This window comes from Conger conger, chromosome 9 (assembly GCF_963514075.1).
Source record: "Conger conger chromosome 9, fConCon1.1, whole genome shotgun sequence".
Classification (NCBI taxonomy): domain Eukaryota; kingdom Metazoa; phylum Chordata; class Actinopteri; order Anguilliformes; family Congridae; genus Conger; species Conger conger.
Window position 1 is genome coordinate 50838135 of NC_083768.1, and position 18996 is coordinate 50857130.

An 18996-nucleotide genomic window follows, 5' to 3' on the forward strand; every position below is an offset into this window, starting at 1 on the left:
TATCTGGGGAAGAGATGGACCAGGATGCACTGTGGGAAGAAGACAAGCCGGTGAAGTGTGATGCTCTGGGCAATTTTCTACCTGGGTCCTGGCATTCATGTGGATGTCAATTTGACATGTGCCACCTACCTAAACATCATTACAGACCAGGTACACCCCTTCATGGCAAAGGTAATCCCTCTTTCAGCAGGATAATATCCCCTGCCACACTGCACAAATTGTTCTGGAATGGTTTTGCACCTTCAGAGGTCTTGTAGAGTTCATGCCTCGGAGGGGCAGAGCTCATTTGGCAGCATGAGGAGGACCAGCAGCATATTAGGCCTAATGTCATAATGGTCATAATGTTTTGGCTCATCGGTGTATACTGTATCTGTGAATTTAGTTAATATGCTTCTTGGCTTTGGTCATATTTCATACATCTTCATGCAGAGTGAGCGGAGGTCTTCCTGTGTTTCACTTCATCATTGCTTATGTATTTTATTCATTGGTTACATATTTCAGTTTCGAGAAATCTAATGGAACTCTTTGAATGCATTTTCACTGAGCTCGCCACAGCAAACAGTTGCAGGAGGCTCCTAAAACCGTGACAACCCACATTTAACTGGAAAAAAAGGCAAAACCATGACATTCCTCTTGAGTTCTCACAGTCCAGCAGGACTCCAAAAGGCCCAGCTAATTCTGGGAGAGTTTTGATTCACCTACAGTGTTCAATTGTATTTTCCACCACGCCTTACAAATCACCAAAAGCTTTGTGTGGGTTATCAAGTTTTTCAGGATAGTTGTTCCTCAAAAGGCACTTGCATTTCTGCATTCGCAGGAGTCGTACTGTAGTGAAACTGGGGCTTAACCTTTGGAAGGTTATTTAGGGATATTTCCTGAAACCTGAGCTGTAAGTGATTAGTTCATCTTCCTGCTTTTAATTTCATACCTTGCCCATCATAACTGTCTTTTCACATGACCTTCTAATCAGCGCAGGACATTGTTGGAAAACAGAAGCATTTAGTTGAGCGTACACCTCTCTCACAAAATGCAAATGATCCTCATAAGGAGGTTTAACAATTCAAAATCCCAGCATGGCAATAAAAATTGATACTTTTTTTAAAGGAACAACCCAGTTAAGACCCACCCTAAATATTCAGAATGCTGAATATTGCATGGTATAGTGAGGATAGTGTCCAATAGTACCATTGAGACAATAGAATCAATAGATTAAACTCGTACAGTAATATACAGTAATACATGTACAGTATTGGTATAGCAGCAGATTCATAAGCAGTGGGTCAGCAGTGCTAGCTGCACAGTAGTGTCTCCCAGGCTCTTGGCAGTATGAAACCTGCACCTCTCATTGCTGATCACCACCGCAGCCTGCAGAGATCACACACGCGTCTGCATGAACCCATGCTCAACGGCTGCCTTTCAGCGCCGGGCACCTCACAGTGGCGAGAAGGCCGGCGATGTTTGCCGTGTGATGAATCGCTTCGACTGCCGTGTGTGCAATTCAGACACGCTAAACATCCTGGCGGTCGCTGTGAGAGGCTCCGCGTCATTGTGAGGTGTGTGTGTGGGATGGTGTCTTTGTTGGGACACAGTGTGCGGTCATGGGTGAAGGTGGGGAGTCAGCGTTTCCTCTGAAACGGACGTTAATGGTGTCCTCTCTTTCCTTACTGCGTGTCGCTGTGCCACCCCTGCGCTAACATCACTTGAGGTATGGAGCCTTTGAATAAGTGGACACCATGATACCGAATGCGAATTATTTTATGAGTGTAATGGTCTTTGAGAGTGCAAATAAGCTTCTTAAGCTTGAATGAAAACTAGCTTTCAGTCGAACAGCAAGGCTGAAGGCGACGCTCACCAAGGGAACTGGTTGTTCTAACACAGATATTATTTTAGACCAAGCAGATGGTCAGCTCCATACTCCAAACAAAGAAAGTTCTGTCTCCATTCCATTGAAGCCAAAACATTAAATTTAGTACAAATTAATTAAGGAGATATTTGGTACAGTAAAGTACATTCTCAGTGGATGTTCAGAAGCACCAGAAACTTTTGTTAATAATATTGTTGTTCAGAAAAAGGGAGAAAGGAAAGAATGTAGGAGCTGGCCATCTGGTTAGTCTGTAATATTTGTGGGCCTAATATCAATGTTGTGGGATCTTTGCTGATGCTACTCTTCCTGAAGGGAGGGGGGCCATATTTCCATGGCAATATGGGCAGAAGATTCTCAGATTCTTTTGTTGTAACCTCAGAGGAACGGATGGGTGCCCATTGGCCATCCAGCTCATGGAGAGGATGATTGCAAAGCAGATAACCTTCAGCTGCTTTGGAAAGGCTCTGGCTGAACCTGTGGCTAAGTTACAGTTTCAGAGAAGGCTTTGTATACTAATGTATTATTAGTAATGTATTAATGTAAAACTGAGGTGCTTGCCTTTGACACAGAGAGTACTCAGCATGTCTGAATACTTGGACCACAGGTAGCAGTGGCAGTCAGAACCCACTCTCCCCCCAGCCACCCCTCTATTGAGCCTGCTAGTAAAAAAAGGGAAGGATGGCGGTCTATTCCAGTGATCTTGATTCCTGGTCCTGGAGAGCCACAGCGTGTACTGGCTTTTGTTTTTACTCAGCAATTGCTCAACTAAAGCAGTTAATTACAGTTAACTCACCTCACGGTTGAACCTCATGGATCCAAACAGTGTGTAACATTTCGCAACAGACTTTGAGGTAGGTTTGTTCCTGTTTGGTGGATGTGTCGGGGGAGTAGCTCAAATAAAAAATGACAGAGGCCTATGCTTTAAAGCCAAGAGAATGCCTTCTCAGATCATATAAGTAAACCATACCTACATCAGTCATTTCCGCCAAGGTTTGCAACAGGATGTTCAATACGCCATCATCAGTTTAAATAAACATTTCACTACGTTTTGTCGGGGCTGAACGTGGCCCTGGTTTCTTGGGTCTGAATTGGTTGGGAATATTAACAAAAACCAGCACACCCTGCAGCTCTCCAGGACCAGGAATGAAGATCACTGGTCTATTCCTTTGTGCCACCTTAACCAGTTGGCTTCAAGTTTGGCTTTATAATTGTCTGTAGTAGGCACTTAACCAACCAAAAGTCAACTAATTGTTTCAGAATGAATGCCCAACAATATTATTTCATGTTGTGTATTTGCAATTGGCAGTTGTCTATGCACAGTTGAACTGTATTACTGTCCCCAAACCCTGAAACCAGTAATTTGGGAAAATTGGGACACAATCCCTGGATTTTGATCCTTGTGGTTGTAAGCATTCTGGGTAATGTAGTCTTGAAAAGGCTGTGACTGTTCTTCCTTTGTTGTGAGCAGAGCCAATAGGAAGCATGTCTTCAATGGAGGTGAACGTGGACATGCTGGAGCAGATGGACCTCATGGATATGTCGGACCACGAGGCCCTGGATGTCTTCCTCAACTCCGGGGGAGATGATAACAGCGTAGCCTCACCGATGCTGGGTACACCGCCTTTCACGCGATGCAGTTCCGCTGCCGGCTGCCTGCATTCAGTCATTTTTTGGATTAAATTCCCTTCATTGATTTGGCATCAGCTTCTAGTTCTTTAAATTGTAAAAACATACCGTGATATCGATCATAAGGGGGCTATTGCTCGCTGCAGTAGTGGCCTATCCGCCTGCAGTTGTCAGCATGTTCATGTACCAGAAATTGCTGTAATCAGCAGCGACACTCTTCCAAGTCCCAATAAAATCTAACTGCCTTTGACATTTGCCTCAGAGCACTTAGCCAGTGTTTCCATAATGTTAACCATTCCAAGAATAGTCTCGGGCTCAAATAAATCCAACGACAGTCAGTTTTTGAATGACTTTTCTACTTTTTTACTTAGCTGAACATGAATTACACACATTTAATTAAGGGAAAGCGCTGGATAGGATGAACGTGGCTCTGCTGTTCTGGGCTCAGGTGTGGAGTCGTTAACCTCACACCATACACGTACTCACCGTCCCTCCCCCCAGCATTTTCAGCTGTTGGTTAGCAGAACAGAAATTTGCTACTAAAATAATTTTCTGACAATTAGTGAACTTTTCTATAGTTACCTGACTTAGCGGAACATGAATTACAGACATTTAATTAAAGAAAAGCGCTGGATAGGATGAGTGTAGGGGACTCTGCTGTTCCATGGTCAGGTGTGGAGTCATTAACCTCACACCGCGAGCGTACTCACCCTCCGTCCTTTCCCCCCAGGGCCGGATTCGGAGTCGTTCCCCGCAGAGATCACGCTGAGGGTGCCCACGCAGGCGGAGCTCAGGCAGAAGCTCTCCTCCCTCTCCCCCGCCGGCCCGGAGACGCAGGGAGGCGAGGAGGCCGGGGGGTCCCCGCTCGTCCAGCGAGACGAGGAGGAAGTCCACCCCGAAACAGATCTACCCGAGGGCGGCCCGCCCAAAGATTCGGACGACAGCGACTCTCCAGCCTCGTAGAGAGAGGCGCCACGTGGAAGGGACCGGACCCTCTGTTTAAAAACTACGACACAAGCGTGCCGTGCAACCAGTTTTCAATCGTTTGTGTTGCCTGCTTATTATTTTTGTAAAGAAACTCGGTCTAGTAACGCCTGACAGTGCTGTGTGGTAATGCGATCTCCATCCCCCCCGAACACTAGCCCATGATCAACTCATATTTAATGAGCAGAAATCAGAAAACATAGCTTACATGGTCTTCAATGGTTTTTTTTCACTGCATAAAATAGCCAAATTTTGGGTTTCTTAAATTTTTTGAACTGCAGAAAATGTCACTTGGTGGTTTACTCTTGGCTGGACATCAATAGCTTATTGCGGAGGTGCTTTTACAACATTGCAACATTTCTGTGCCCTGTTCCTTTACTTAATTTGACACGAAAGAGCAGGAGAGCAGAGAGCTTTAATAAACCCCAACAACTGACAGCATATAACACACATTCAGAATTGTGTAGCTTTGTTCTCACCCCTATGATGATAGAGACCGTGAAAACTGTATCAGTTTGGAAATACAGGTTGTCTGACAGATGCTTAATGTGTTGTTGAGAGCTATGCAAATCCTCTACAGAGAAAATATGAATGCAATGTTAAAATTTTGTGAATATGTTATTGGGACAAACTGTATGGGGACTCCCAAGAGCCTCGTTTAATGCAGGTGCTTGCAGGGCTGAAGGGGAGGTCACACTAGCAGGAAATTGCTGCGAGAAAGGATATGACATCATGTAGTTTGCGAGATTGGGGACCATCATTTTAAGTGGTTGGGTAGCAGAACAGAAATCTGCTACTAGCTAAATAAACCTGAGAAGCTGAAATTATTTTCGAGCAATTTCTACAGAGTTACCTGACGATTCCAGCAAATAGTTTTTCATACCTTGCATTCACGTATCACAACTGAATGGTATAGTAGCTAGGTATCATTCAGCCATGGTAAACATGCTAGTTAGCTAGCTAGCAACAAACTACTATCAGCTAGTATCATCAGCTAACTTTGACACATCTACAGAAATGTAATGTCCTGTTTTGCAACTGACTGCAAACCAAGCTTCTTTTTACATTTTGTGATTTGGGTTTGGATTTTCGGAGTATGTGGGCATGAGCAGGATAAAGTCATCCAGATATGTGAAAATACTTGAAACATACATCATGGTACACTTCGCAGGGGGAGTGGATGAGGGCGCAGTTGAAGCCATTTTGTTCGTCTACTTCAGAAATTGGACAGTGGAGGGAGCAAGTCCACAAAGATCTGGGTCACAGAGTGGCAGAGGGTGGTAGTGGAGCAGAGGAGTGGGATGTACCCATAATATGCATCTGGCATTTGCTCACCCTTCGCACAGTTTTGAATAGAAGTGAATGGAGTATGAATGGAGTCAAATAAAATATTTGCAGATTTTTCTGCCGGTGTGACCGCCCCTTAAGTCAAAAGGTTGAACCATTGGCCGACTGACCAGGAGACTGCAGCTCATCCCACTATGGCAGTGGCCCTCACTCCTGGTCCTGGAGAGCCACAGGATGTGCTGACTTTTGTTGTTACTCACCACTTAATTAAAGCAGTCAATTATTTAACTCAATTCACCCAATTTATTGGGTCTGAATTGGTTGCTGATATTAAAGTGAAAACAAAAAAACTAGCACACCCTGCAGCCTCCCAGGACCAGGAGTGAGGACCACTGCACTAGGGGTAAGATGGACTTGAGTCAACCAGTGTTCCTTGGCTTTCTGCTGCAATAGGTCCTCCAAATGGTGCACCGGGCACCCACAGGCCAACAGCCGTCATCTCCTCCAACCAGGGCTAGCCTCTCTGTAGTATTTGTCAGCCTGTCCCATTACCCACACTGGTTTTATCTGCTTAAGTGCAGGTTCATATGGCATGAGTCCAAAAGTCTTCCCAAATGGAGACTTGCCAAAATGAGGGGGGAAGAACACGTTCCAATGCAAGCTAGGCATCGTAAAATTGTAGCGCATATTAGCCCATTTATTATGTCCATATGTCCAGTATGAATTAGAATGGCTTTGAACGTAAAGGTTAGCAATAGCCACCTATTGGCATCACTTGTTAGCAGCATCCAGCACAATTTCATGGTGATTGAATTCCATTTGTGACATTTGTTGCCTTCACAATTGGGAACAACATGAGTCAATAAGGGTATCCCAATGTGCAGTGAAAATCCTCAGCAAGCATAAGTAGCCCCTATGCCAGGAACAAAAACCACAACTGTGCGTAATGGGACAGGTGCTGGCATGGAGGAGTGCACAAGTCAAGCTGCCATACTCCCCGCATAACCTTACACAGCAATGACTCCGGAGGTACTACTGATGATTACAAATTGGGCAGGGGGGGGAAATAGGAGATTGTATTAGATCAATGAAAACAATATTGTTACTGATTTTGTTAGATGCTACCAAAAGTGTGGTTCTCCAATCTTTTTAATGTCCCCCACAATTTCTAATTTGAAATTGACAGAGAAAGAGAAGTCATTGCTCAGATACAGTAAAACAGGACAAACCGTAGTAACCATCAAATAAATCATTTCAGGAATGGAAACAGTATTTGTGGAGCAAGAGAGTAAAAACATAACAAACCTTTTACCCCAAAAGGAAAAAAGAACACAGAGAAATGTCTGTAAGTTTTTATTAAACCTTAAAAATACAAACTCGAAAAGTAAAAAACAAAAAAACAAAAAAAATAAAACCTGGCAAATGCCAGTATGGACCTTTCTACATGGCAAGAAAGGCCAGAGGGTCAAAGCCAATAAATAAAAGGTCAGACTGTAAGCAATAGTTTTACTGTAGAAAAAGGAAAACAACTCAGAATACACCGTAAGGTCATAAAAACTCGACAACCACGTTTTGTTTTTTGTGTATTTTTTCAGGTTTTTTTGAAAACACTCAACTCCGGTTTTCATTAAATACTCCTAAAACAGTTCAGTCTTCTGTAAAGGACAACAACCAACAAACTGGATTATAGGTGGTCTTGACAGTCACCTCCAACAAGCTCAGTGCAACATGAGTAGCTACTACGTTGTTGAATTTTCAGTAATGAAAATGTAAAAACCTTTTTTCGTGAATGAATTTTTCCCTTTTATTTAAAAAAGTAAAGCTAAAAAAACTAAGGGGCCACCGCTACTCGATATCTTTTTTCAGTGATGTAAGCAGCACTTATTTATAAATGTTACAAGAGCAACCCTGTAGCATCAAACACACACAGATGAAGAAACAAAAAATGTAAGGCTTTTTCTTCATCTATCTTTTCATCCCCCCTTCTCACTCCCGCCATCACCCCAACTTCCCCTCCCCCCTCCCAAAAAAAGGCTCAAGTATTTAAAAGAAATTTACAGGAATATGTACAAAAGTTGTTTTTAGTTGATTTTGTGGTTTGTATTTAATCATTCATAGTACATCTGGAAAAGTGAAAACTCAAAAAGGGGGAAGGGGGAGGGAAAGCAAAACTTGGATTTTCTTAATTCACATTTTACAACCTTTGACTAGTGGCTCTACTTGTGATAGCACATCAGACCAAAAATATGGATCAAAAAAACACAGAAAATAATATAATAATTAATGCTTACTGGTACAAATGAAACAAAAGGATGAGGAATATGGAATGTCAATACGATTGCACATCTAGACCTGGAAGGCCACACAGCCTTCCCGTCCTGTTGAAAAGAAACGCTAGAAATCAGCATTCCTTTTTTTGTCATTTGATATACAGTAATACCCAACAGCACCAAAAACAATGTGGATTTTCCTACTAAGAATCAGGCACAGTTTTCACACGCAAGGAAAGGAGGCCTACATTTGCCTCTTTCCTTTCATTCCTAGCCGGTGGAGAGATCAGTACTGGTCACCTCCTCCCGAGATATCGTGAACTCAACAGCCCCGGTTTCCTCTCCACCCACCCCTCCGAGGGAAAACTAAATGGAGGAGGAGAACACTTCCGCTTGGCTAAAATCAAGAATAAAAAAAATTAAGCTGGTAAAAACGCTGGTGAGCCAAATGTCTTCTCGCCATAGTGCTCCCACAACAATAGCTGCTTGCTTTACTTGGAGAATAAAATCAACCAATCTAGAAATAAAACAAATTAAAAATAAAAACATTTAAAATGTCTCCTGCCGATTAGGAGTTTCCTCCGTTGGTTCGTGGATCAAGACGAATGTGTGCAGTCATAGGGGCCAACGAGGGAGGGTGGGGGGGGGTCGACGATCTTTAGGAAGTCACAACTCTTTGACCTCAATGAGCAGCGTTGGTTCAGCAGGCGTAGGATGCGTTTTACACGTGCGAACGTTTCGTTTAATGCTAAGACGGACACGAAAAAAAAAACTAAAAACAAAACAAAAATCTTCTCTCGAGCTAGTGCAAAAAAAAGAACTCGCGGTCTATGGCGGGTTCTTCATACTAAGGGGGAAGGCAGAGCATGTAAAGAGGGAAGGGGGGGTGATAAAATGAAACCAAAAGGATTTTAAAAAACAACATTTAAAAGCAGGGACTTTCTTGGCATCTTCATGAGGAGCTCATAGCACTTTTGGAGAGGTGTGTGGAGGAGAGGCGGGCCAGCGAGACCTCCACTGTGGCTCTTTTCCGGGGCCCGCGCTTGGCCGTCATTTTGCCCGTGGTCACGCCGTTGCAGTGCTCCCCGCTTTTCACCACTGCTTTCCCGCACACCTGACTCACCAAGCTGTTGATCTGCTCCTGCGCGCCATCGAGCAGAGGGGAAAACACGGAGGAAAACAGAAATACACATCAGGAGAACGCCTACAAAATTCTGCCTTCAAAAAAAGTGTTTTCTTTTTTTTTCTTTTTATCTAGAAATGATCTAGAAATTACTCAAATGTCTTATGTGGCTCATGTTTTTTCCCCTTACTTCAAGAAATGATATCATAAGATGACAAACAAAAATAAAGTTATCCTTCGTCAAAATGAGTTGTGAAAGTAAATGGAAGAGAATGGGTCCAAGTTAAAAGCAAAGGCTATTAAAAGTACATAAATAAAGAGAAGTGACTGTGCTGAGGATTCTTAAAGGACCGATATTGTACACCTTTTGTTGTATTTTGGGTCCTAATATCCATAAAACGATGGTTGTATGGTTTAAAGTACCAAAAACAATCTCTGTCCAGTTTTACATGTACATCCCAGCACCTCTCTGTTCTGAGGTTGTACTGCAGCAAATGAGCGTATCGTTGTTTCACAAAAGTCCAAACGGCTCGTTTAAACGCACATTTAATATGCGTTTTGATACTTTCACAGTGTTTTTATAACACCTTCAACTCCTTTTTTACACATTTTCTACAATATGGGACCTTTAAGATTGGATAAGATTGTTCTACCAGGCCTATATATAGGCAGGGGTACAGAACAAGGGCCGATCCGTTTCAGGATTTTGTGCTAACTTCTGGTCTTAATTATTTAATTGACTCAATCATATCTTATCTGACATGAGTATGAGTACAGGTTACAGCTATAGACTGCAAGGGTATCCTAATGATTTTACTGTGCTCAAATTTATAGAGCTGTCAACAAATTAAAAATAAGGCAATTAGTTGGAACAAAAACCAGTACACAGACCGGCCCTTGAGGTGACTAGCAGCCAGTTGTACTGATGGGCCTCTGAAGATGACACAGAACGAGATTACACTGATGCAAGGCTGCGTGTGCATCCAGACTAACACAGAGCATGGAGAAGAACTGCACTACAGTGTGAGCCCTGGGTTCTCTGTCTCAATGGCGCCCCTCCATGGTGAGCTGAAGTACCGGCCTGCCTACCTCATCATAGCGATACATCATCTTGAGCCCGCGACAAGACTTGTGTTTCTCCACGTAGCGCAGAGCGCACTCCAAGCAGAAGACCACGTTCTCGTTCTCCTGGACCACCTGCAGCCACAGGAAGGGAGAGATGTCAGAATTGGGAACCGTATTAATTTATATCTGCATCGGTAAGCTACAATATTAGCTTTGGCTTAGCCCTGTGTTTACATTGCTCTTGTGTGAGATCTTGCTCTTTTAGCCCTTTATTTTAAATGGGGAGATCAAAGGGGAAGCTTTATCCTCATGATATTTATCACACGCCAGGTTTAGCAGCCAATTTTTAAGTGCTGGTCAGGGGGTCATCCAGATGCGGCTTGTTAACTGAACAGAAATCAGCACAAAGGCTGCCTGCCTCGTCTAACATTACACTGCTGACTTCCAACAATTTTCACAATCCCGACACACGTCTTCACAGCCACTACTCAACTACAGTCTAATGTAACGTCTTCCTCCATCAAATAAAAGTCCAAAAAGGCGTTCCTGATTGTCTGTACCAAGCACTTGTTAATCACTTTCAAGTACTTTCACTAACGAATCACAAGAATTCAAATAAATGTCAAGCTTCAATAAGGGAGAAATGATCAAAGATAACTTGTAGAAAATTGTAAAGAACTGCCATAATGGCTTATGTATTTTCAGTACAATAAGCTACAATTATGAACAGACTTCTGTGTCTGACAGTACCATAATTACAGCTGTTCTGCACACTGCAGTCATATATTATAGTGCCACAGTGCAGACTTAAAAAACATATGGTATATTAGTCCAACCCCCCTGAAATAGCATAGTCTAATTGTAATGCGTGTCACTTCACTTCACAACAAATTCTTGTAGTTTTCCAGAATGGTATAGTGGACGCAAAGCTGTAGTGTTTGATTGTTGGTAACATGCAATGAAAGGAAGTTTATAAGGGAGGGCAGTGTATAGCCTAGTGGATAACTTGCTTGTCAGGGACCAAGATGGTTGATGGTTTAAACCCCGGTGTAACCAAAGTAAGATCGAGGAAGTTGTGGGCCCTTGAACAAGGCACTTAACCCCACATTGCTCCAGGGGGGCATTGGTCAAAATGAACAGCAAGTTGCTTCGTATAAAAGCACCAGACATAATATAATAATGTCATGGTATTCCTTTTCCCGCAGTAAAGGTCACAACAGTAATGTCAGACAGACCTCACAGGCCCAAAACCTCCTGCCCCAGCACTGAATTGGCCTGGGTGCCCACACCGGACGGTCCTCACCATGGAGAGGTAACAGAGGTGCTGGCAGATTTGGCAGCGTCGCTCCGACGACTCAAGAGCCAGCCACTTCCGCTGCGGCTTCTTCCTGCCCTCGCCGGGCGGCTGGCTGGTGTCGTGCGCGCCGTAGCGGGCGGAGGACATCAGCCCTGCCTGGTACAGCTCCTGCCGCTGTCTCATCTCCATATCCCTGTGGGGACATTCTGCACTGTCATACTGCTGACCAAGGGCCCCGACTGCTCACCGGCCCCACACTCTGAAGAGCTTTTATTTACAAGCCTTCCCTTATAGAAACAACACACTTCTTGTACTGAAATGCATAAGCAGGATCAGACCAACACCATCATGAGTTAACTTATGCTACAGTACTGCAACACCACTGTGGTAAAATAGAGTGCTGCTTTACAATAAATATTTCTTAAAAACATTGCTTCGTCATAATGTTTTACAGAAGAACACAAAAAGCAGTATTTTGCGTTGACATAGGTTTTATTTTCAATGTCCTAGGAGATGTGGAATGATATGAGCTAGAATTCCATTCTAAACACACCAAGACAGTAACAGAAAGGTCATTAAAAATATTTTAGAAATATACCACTACAGGTCTCAAAAAAGCATGATATCATACTACTGGTTGCTTCGAAGGGGGGCATTATAAATGGATTGTCTCTGTTGCTAGGCGACGCACCTGAGATCTTTGAGAAGAGAGGAGATTGTACTCAGAATGTGTCCGTTCTCGCGTTTGGACTCAGCGGTGGCAATCTGGTACAGCAACTTCTCCATGGAAAAGGGCTTTGCAATGTGCCGCCATTTCAGGTCCTGAGGAGTTCAAACCATACACTTAGAACTCTTTTCCCCCCTTTTGCAACACCCACTTTTGTCAACACAAGCCTGAAAATTACATACCCAAAATAAAATGGTTACAATTCTTGAACCCTTTTGACAACAGGCATAATCCTGGTCTCTTCTGAAAGCTAACTCTTGGGAGTTTGTTTTCCAAGAGTCAGAACTCTAAATATTATAAGAACAAAGTAATAGAAGCTCAACACATTGGAAGAGAAGGTTGAAATAAAATGGGATCAAGTCGTTGACTGAAAAAGCCCTCTGTTGGGGAGTCAAAGTTGTTTTCACTGAGGAAATACCCACTCAGACAAGCGGTTTCTTCCAAAGCTTCCAAATGCCGAGTCTTCAGTATAGACTATAGGCATTGCAATATTTTTTTTTGGTTGAAAAACAATGTTTTTAGGCATAGTCTAAAAAACTTTTTTTGTTGGTGCGTTACAATCCCAGCATGTGTACTGAAAAATGTATGGTTTGCTGATGTAGGAGAAACAAAAGTGTGTCCCCTTATGTAAAAACCTATACAACATCAGAAATATAATTTTATTGCTAAAACAAGGCCACCGCTGCCAATATTGCCATGATAATAATATAATAAGAATTACCCAACAAGACTAGTTTTCAGAGCCACAAATAGGTTGCAATTTGTTTGGTTGGTGACATTTATTTTAGAACTATTGGTAGTTCTACAGAAATTTATACAACAGCTTGGCTGAATTCTCAATACTCAATACTCAAAACTAGCATAAATCTATCTTCCCATGTAAACCGGTTCAGAAGGACTAGAAAGACGCTTTTGTTGCTAAGTGCTATATGGTTTGTGATATTTCCTGAAATATTTAAGTAATGTTTCCATTGCAGTAGTATTGCATATATTGAAACATAAAATGCTTTGATGATAATGCTTTTTGTTGGCAAGCCATTGTATAAGAGGGATAATGACAGTGCATTATGCAGTCTGAATGCTCTTCATGGAGGTTTCACCTCAGGCAATTTACTACCTCCGTGTTGGGCATTCAAACTGCATAAAGTATAGCTCCTCGCTCATTATCCCTTACCTAGACTCCAGATAAGTCCAGTCCTGATTTTATCTAGGTCACAAATGTACCACACTAACTGACCATTCACACTTCAGCAACAATAAATGTTGTAATATTATGAGCTACAGTATGCATTTACTACAAAATTACTCCAGATTTGTCATTCAAATAGTTAGAATGCAACCTCAGAGGATCAACCAACGAGTTCAAGATAATGTAAACGTGAATTGAGTGATCAACTCAATCATTACAGTCATTACAGATTAAAATGAAACTATCAGGTAGAAAATGTATATTTTGGCTAGTTATTACGCTTTTTTAAAGGGGAAATAGGCAACAAGCTTTTCAGCGGTCCTGAAAAGGCACCCATCCCACACGCGGCCAAGAGGGAATTGTCAGGGCCCGATGGCCTCTCATGGTGTTTCAGAGTCAGGAAGCGTTCACCTGACAGACCTGAGGAGGGATCTTAGCTCACCTTAGCAGCCTCGTATCCCAGGTTCATCCACTGGGTGGTAGCAAAGTGCACGGTCTCCGAGACGCTGTACCCGCAGCACACTTTGGACACAAATGCCCCCGGGAAGCAGACGACAAACTGGCCGCTCTTCTGGACCGTGCGATGCACCTTGATCCCTTCGCGACTCAGGAGCTCCGGCGAGATCTGCAGGGGGGGGAGGCGTGACATTGTCACCCCTTTCTTTACCCAAAGTCCCACATGTCTGACGGGCTTACTGTTTATAGGCTGTCCACAGCTTGGAAAAGTGTGTGATTGGACCGTGTGATTTAGTGAAACAGCTTTGTCCCATTCTGCACTGCTTTGTCCCAAGTGCAGCCTTAAAACCACATCTGTGCACAAACAGCAGCATACACTCAGTGACCACTTGACATTTTTTAGAACTATTTGTCTGCAGCTGTAGCCTATCCTCAACACGTTGTGTGTTCAGAGATGCCTTTCTGCATACCACTCTTGTAATGCGTGGTTAATTCAGTTACTATCTCCTGCCTGTCAGTTTTAACCAGTCTGGCCATTCTCTTCTGACCTCTTTCATTAAGGTGTGTTTTTGCCCACAGAACTTCACAGGATGTTTTTTGTTCTTCAAACCATTCTCTGAAAACTTTAGAGACTGTTGTGTGTCAAAATGCCAGGAGATGAGTAGTTTTTGAGATACTCAAACCACTCAGTCTGGCACAAACATCATTCTACCAAGTCACCTAGATCATATTTCTTCCTCATTCTGATGTTAGGTCTGAACAACAACTGAACCTCTTGGCCATGTCTGCATGCTTTTATGTACTGAGTAGCTGCTACATGATTGGCTGATTAGATATTTGCATTAACAAGCTGGTATACAGGTCTATCAAATAAAGTGGTCACTGAGCATAGTCTGTCCATAATATGCACATTAATACAACTTGAGATTAATTGAAAGGAGTAACAATAAAACAAAGAATAGCTGTTAAAACTCCCTCTCCAATCAATTTCCAAAGCTTCAGGGGAAAGAAAGCTCTATTGTTAAAGGCCTTGACAAGATATTGGAAAATTATAATGGCAGCAAAAATTAAATAAAAAAACCATCATAAATTAACAGAAATAATTGTTTTAACATGTAGTGTTGCTACTTTACTGTCGTCAGACTCCCAATTAGGCGTTGAACATGTTTTGTGAGACTCAATGTCGAGTGCTCTACATGCATGGAATTTATGGATTTGATGCTTTTCACTTGTTGAACATATACTGTTTTAAGTCACTTAGCGTTAAACGCGTCTGCTAAAAGACTAAAATGTAAATGTAAAGCGAGTGGCCCTCATACACTGTAGCCCTTCCTGCACAACCCACGGCTGCTGGCAAACACGTTACAGGTGAGGTCAGGCAGAGCTGGAGAGAAGGGAGCCCCTGGGCCATACTACAGCAGAGCGCTCGATGTGTGCCAGGCGCAAGAGGCAGGGTCGAGCGATGGGGGGTTCTCACCATGATGTTCTTCTCCAGCATCTCCAGCCCCGGCGTCCCGTTGGCCTGGAGCAGCGTGTGCACCACTTTGTCCAGCTTCGACTTCTCCTCAGCAGGAATACAATACCTAGCGGGGGTGGGGGAGGGCACGTGGTCAGCTTCCAATGCGGCATGCTAATGTTAGCATCCGCTACCAATCGGATTGAACATTCTCCCCTCGCCCCGCATATCTTAATCCCCCAATTGTGAGAGGCTTGTTGAAACAAAGCCTGCCTCATTGGTGCAAGCAGACCTGGGTCAAGTACATCATTGTTTTGGATTCAAATGCCTTTCTTTGCTTGACTGATCTTGCCTGGTGCAATCGAGCCAACCAAGAGGATCAGAAGACGGAATTTGCACTTTTGAGGGCATTTCATAGGTTCTAATACACCAGACAGGCTCAGTATGAAAGTTTTTGAAAACAAAACAAATACCTATTTGACCCAGGTCTGGCTGCAACGTCCTCTATCGATTCGGCAGAGCATGCCGGACCACCGAAACACACACAGCCAAGCGGTGCTTCTTTTCACACAAGTTTGGACAGTCAATTCAGCACTGCCATACGGCACTACTACTGGGAGTAAATCTCCAAGAATTTCCTTCCAGAATCTGCTTCCAGACTAGGGGGCGCCCCACAGCTGCAGCAGCCACCCCAGAACCCTGCTGCGTTTGATTTGACAGAGCGTCTCCTTCGAAGAGCTACACAGTGAAGTTCGAAACGAGGAGGATAATGAAATAAGAATGAATTTATTCTGCCAGATAATTCCAAACAGAAGGACCTGCTCTCCCCACGCAAACAAATAAGCGGCTCTTTGCATAATTTTCCCAGTCTGCTGGGGAGAGCCGCGGGGGGCACCAGAGCAAACTAATAAAATGGCGCGTTTACAAACGGGCTTCGGCTCGCTCTTCCGCACGCACCACGGGGAAAGCTGCTTCAGCAGTTCCTGCTGTCAGAATGTCCGCCTCTCTATTTCACCGCCACACAAAATTGCACTGACTGGGGTATCGTTCTTCATACTGACTAAGCACTTCTATGCTAACTGTGTTCAAACAAGCACTTGGAGGAGCATTTCATTTCTTAAAGCATGTAATTAAGGTAACTGATGCTCAGTAATGTCATTATTATCGCAAGAAAGGCACCCATAAGAGATGAGAAACGTAGAGTAGAATCCATCCATATCTGTCCTAATGTCAAGCAAGCGTGAAAGATTTGCCACAGACTAATGCCTTGCATTATGCAGGCATCTTGGCTGAGCATTTTAAACTTGTTATAAAGGATTCGGAACAGGGAAGCTAGCATGTTGGTATGATGTCACTGTAGCTAGGCAGAAGCCACAGCCACAGTAATAATCAAATAAAATGGAAGAGGCACAGGGTAGCACATTGTGTGTTCTCTTACCACACTCTGAGGGATAGCGAGTGACCCCGTTAACTAACCTGTTACTGTTACACACACACACACACACACACACACACACACACACAGTGTAATTGTTTATATACTAAATTCAGAATTATCATTACTGTGTATTTTTTCCATGCTGCCATCTTGTTTTGTTCATCAACAAGCTTTGCCAATACAATTGTACTAATTTGCCATTCCAATAGAGCATTTTGAATTGAATTGATGCAGATTACCCCATGTCCTGGATGACATAAAATTTGATTGTGTCAACTGGGAACCATAACTGCGGTGACATGGCAAAGCCTCAGTTTAGCGTCAGCAAACCTATATTCTGGCAGCTGCCAACCGATCCTTTGAAAAGGTAACAGCCGTTGCTCTCCCTTTCCTGTCCTTGAGTATGATCTTAATCTACTCCAGTCTAAGGGAGAACGTAGTTCTGTGTTCACTGGTCTCCTGGCTTTTATCCCATGTTACTCTGAGCTTAAAACCTGCCGCTGTAGTGTCTCAGGCAAGCGGCTGATGCAAGAGCTGCGTATATACTTCCTTTGTCCGTTTCTTTGTCTCAATGTTTTGTTCGCGGCTCTCATCTTATGCCAGTTTTTACATGAATGAATAACACTTAGGAGGCCATTATCGTCCCTAAGCAGATCAGTTTTGCAATCTTTTACAGTACGGTAAAAAATTTACAGCTCTCGACAGCGTCGTGATTTCCAACTAAGAGGCACCTAGCGTCGCCCTGTGAGAAATAAAAGCGCTGGAAATGGCTGGTTGGAACGTACCGAGCATGAATAAATCTGCCTTTTCAAGCCAATTTATTTGGTGTGTTTGTAGTTCCAATTAAAGCATTTCCCTGGGGTTCATACTCGTAGCGTTTCGAGAGAACTTAAAAACGTATTCCGAGCTCCAATTAGAAACTAGTGTTAAATGATAATTAAAGTGAAGCACAACAGGTCTGGGTGCCATTTGGACTACATTTCCAACAAGTGACCTGTGACATCACTGCTCCTTTGTGACCTCAGGTGAGGACAGCGTGCCATTAGATGACGGTGGGTACCTACCAAACGCAGTCAGCACCAGTGTGTAAGTAATCGATGTATGGAAGGCGGTTTTGGTCTCGAGACCAGCATGAGGTAGAGAACACCATGCCAATGTTCAGCCAGGGAATAGTCACTCCTGGAGGAGAGAGAGAGGGAGGGAGGGAGAGGAAGAGGGGTGGAGAGGGAGAAGGGTAGAGAGGTAGAGAGCGAGAGAAAGAGAGAGCGAGAGAGATTTTAACACTGAGCACACCATATACTGTAGTAAACCTGGAATGCATTAAGTGGGTTTTTGTATCACTGTGTAATGCGTTTCCTTTGATGCCATACGAGCACACGGGCGGCGTCTGTTCACAACACACAGCAGTGTCATTTTCTGTACTGGAATATTATTTCTTCCATTATGATGAATTGTGTGCTTGTCTTACGTCCACCTTGTTGACATGCAGGCACGGAACAACCCACACACACACACACAATCGGGGCGGGGGGGGGGGGGGGGGGGGGGGGGGTGCAGGCTTGAAAAGAGAATGCGCAGCACGTTTTCAGATACACGCTGCGAGTGGGCACGGTGAATGTGGGAGAGGGAAACGGCTGCCAGCCAGCCCTGAATGCAAGCTTATTCTGCGGCCCTGGCACGGCCGGACAGGGCCTTGAACCCGCGCCACGCATGGCAGCTGGCGGGAGGCTTGTTTTGAGTGCCGCTCTCAGTCAGAACCCCAGGCTTCCTCTTCAGAGGGCGAGTTCGGCGTGGGTTTCCGCCGGACGGCTGGAATCCGAGTGCTGGGCCAGGACGCGCCGGGCGACCCACGCGCCGCGTCTTGCAGCTGCTACTTTCAGCCCTCCCCGTTCCAGCTGCCGCGTCAGGCTGAATTCAGGACCGCTTTCCCCCCCCCAAGACCGGGAAACGATTTAACATTAAATTCTGGGGAGTGTGGGTTTCAGCCTTTCGATTACTGCCCATTACAGCACGGTGAGAGAGCTCGTCAGGTTGAGGCAGGCCCCTTAAGATGGCCGAACTTCCCATCTAAACAGCTCGTTCCCCCGTGAACGACTGCACTCCTGCTATACAAGCCAATTCACATAAAAAATGTATCTCTAGCCCATTCACATTTTACTGTACTGGCATCAAGGGAGCTTAAGTGCTGACGCAGAGCACAGTGTGTACATTACG

The 18996-nt window shown here is 44.0% G+C and overlaps 2 protein-coding genes across 4 annotated transcripts in view; one reads left to right on the forward strand and one right to left on the reverse strand.

Moving 5' to 3' along the window:
* LOC133136341 (dysbindin-A-like) overlaps positions 1 to 7601 on the forward strand; it is a 77522-nt gene extending 69921 nt beyond the window's left edge. Inside the window, exons 9-10 of one of the 2 annotated variants that reach the window (XM_061253765.1) lie at positions 3333 to 3476; positions 4221 to 7601. In XM_061253765.1, the coding sequence (XP_061109749.1) occupies positions 3333 to 3476; positions 4221 to 4453 (377 nt within the window). In that variant the 3' untranslated portion in view covers positions 4454 to 7601. The remainder of the gene's footprint in view (positions 1 to 3332; positions 3477 to 4220) is intronic. The other variant, XM_061253766.1, reaches the window with a different exon arrangement.
* jarid2b (jumonji and AT-rich interaction domain containing 2b) overlaps positions 7102 to 18996 on the reverse strand; it is a 136300-nt gene continuing 124405 nt past the window's right edge. For both annotated transcript variants that reach the window (XM_061253763.1, XM_061253764.1), the window contains exons 12-18: positions 17847 to 17961; positions 15366 to 15471; positions 13875 to 14057; positions 12208 to 12338; positions 11523 to 11709; positions 10244 to 10351; positions 7102 to 9172 (exon numbers count right to left, since the gene is read on the reverse strand). In XM_061253763.1, coding sequence (XP_061109747.1) covers positions 8984 to 9172; positions 10244 to 10351; positions 11523 to 11709; positions 12208 to 12338; positions 13875 to 14057; positions 15366 to 15471; positions 17847 to 17961 — 1019 coding nt within the window. In that variant the 3' untranslated portion in view covers positions 7102 to 8983. The remainder of the gene's footprint in view (positions 9173 to 10243; positions 10352 to 11522; positions 11710 to 12207; positions 12339 to 13874; positions 14058 to 15365; positions 15472 to 17846; positions 17962 to 18996) is intronic.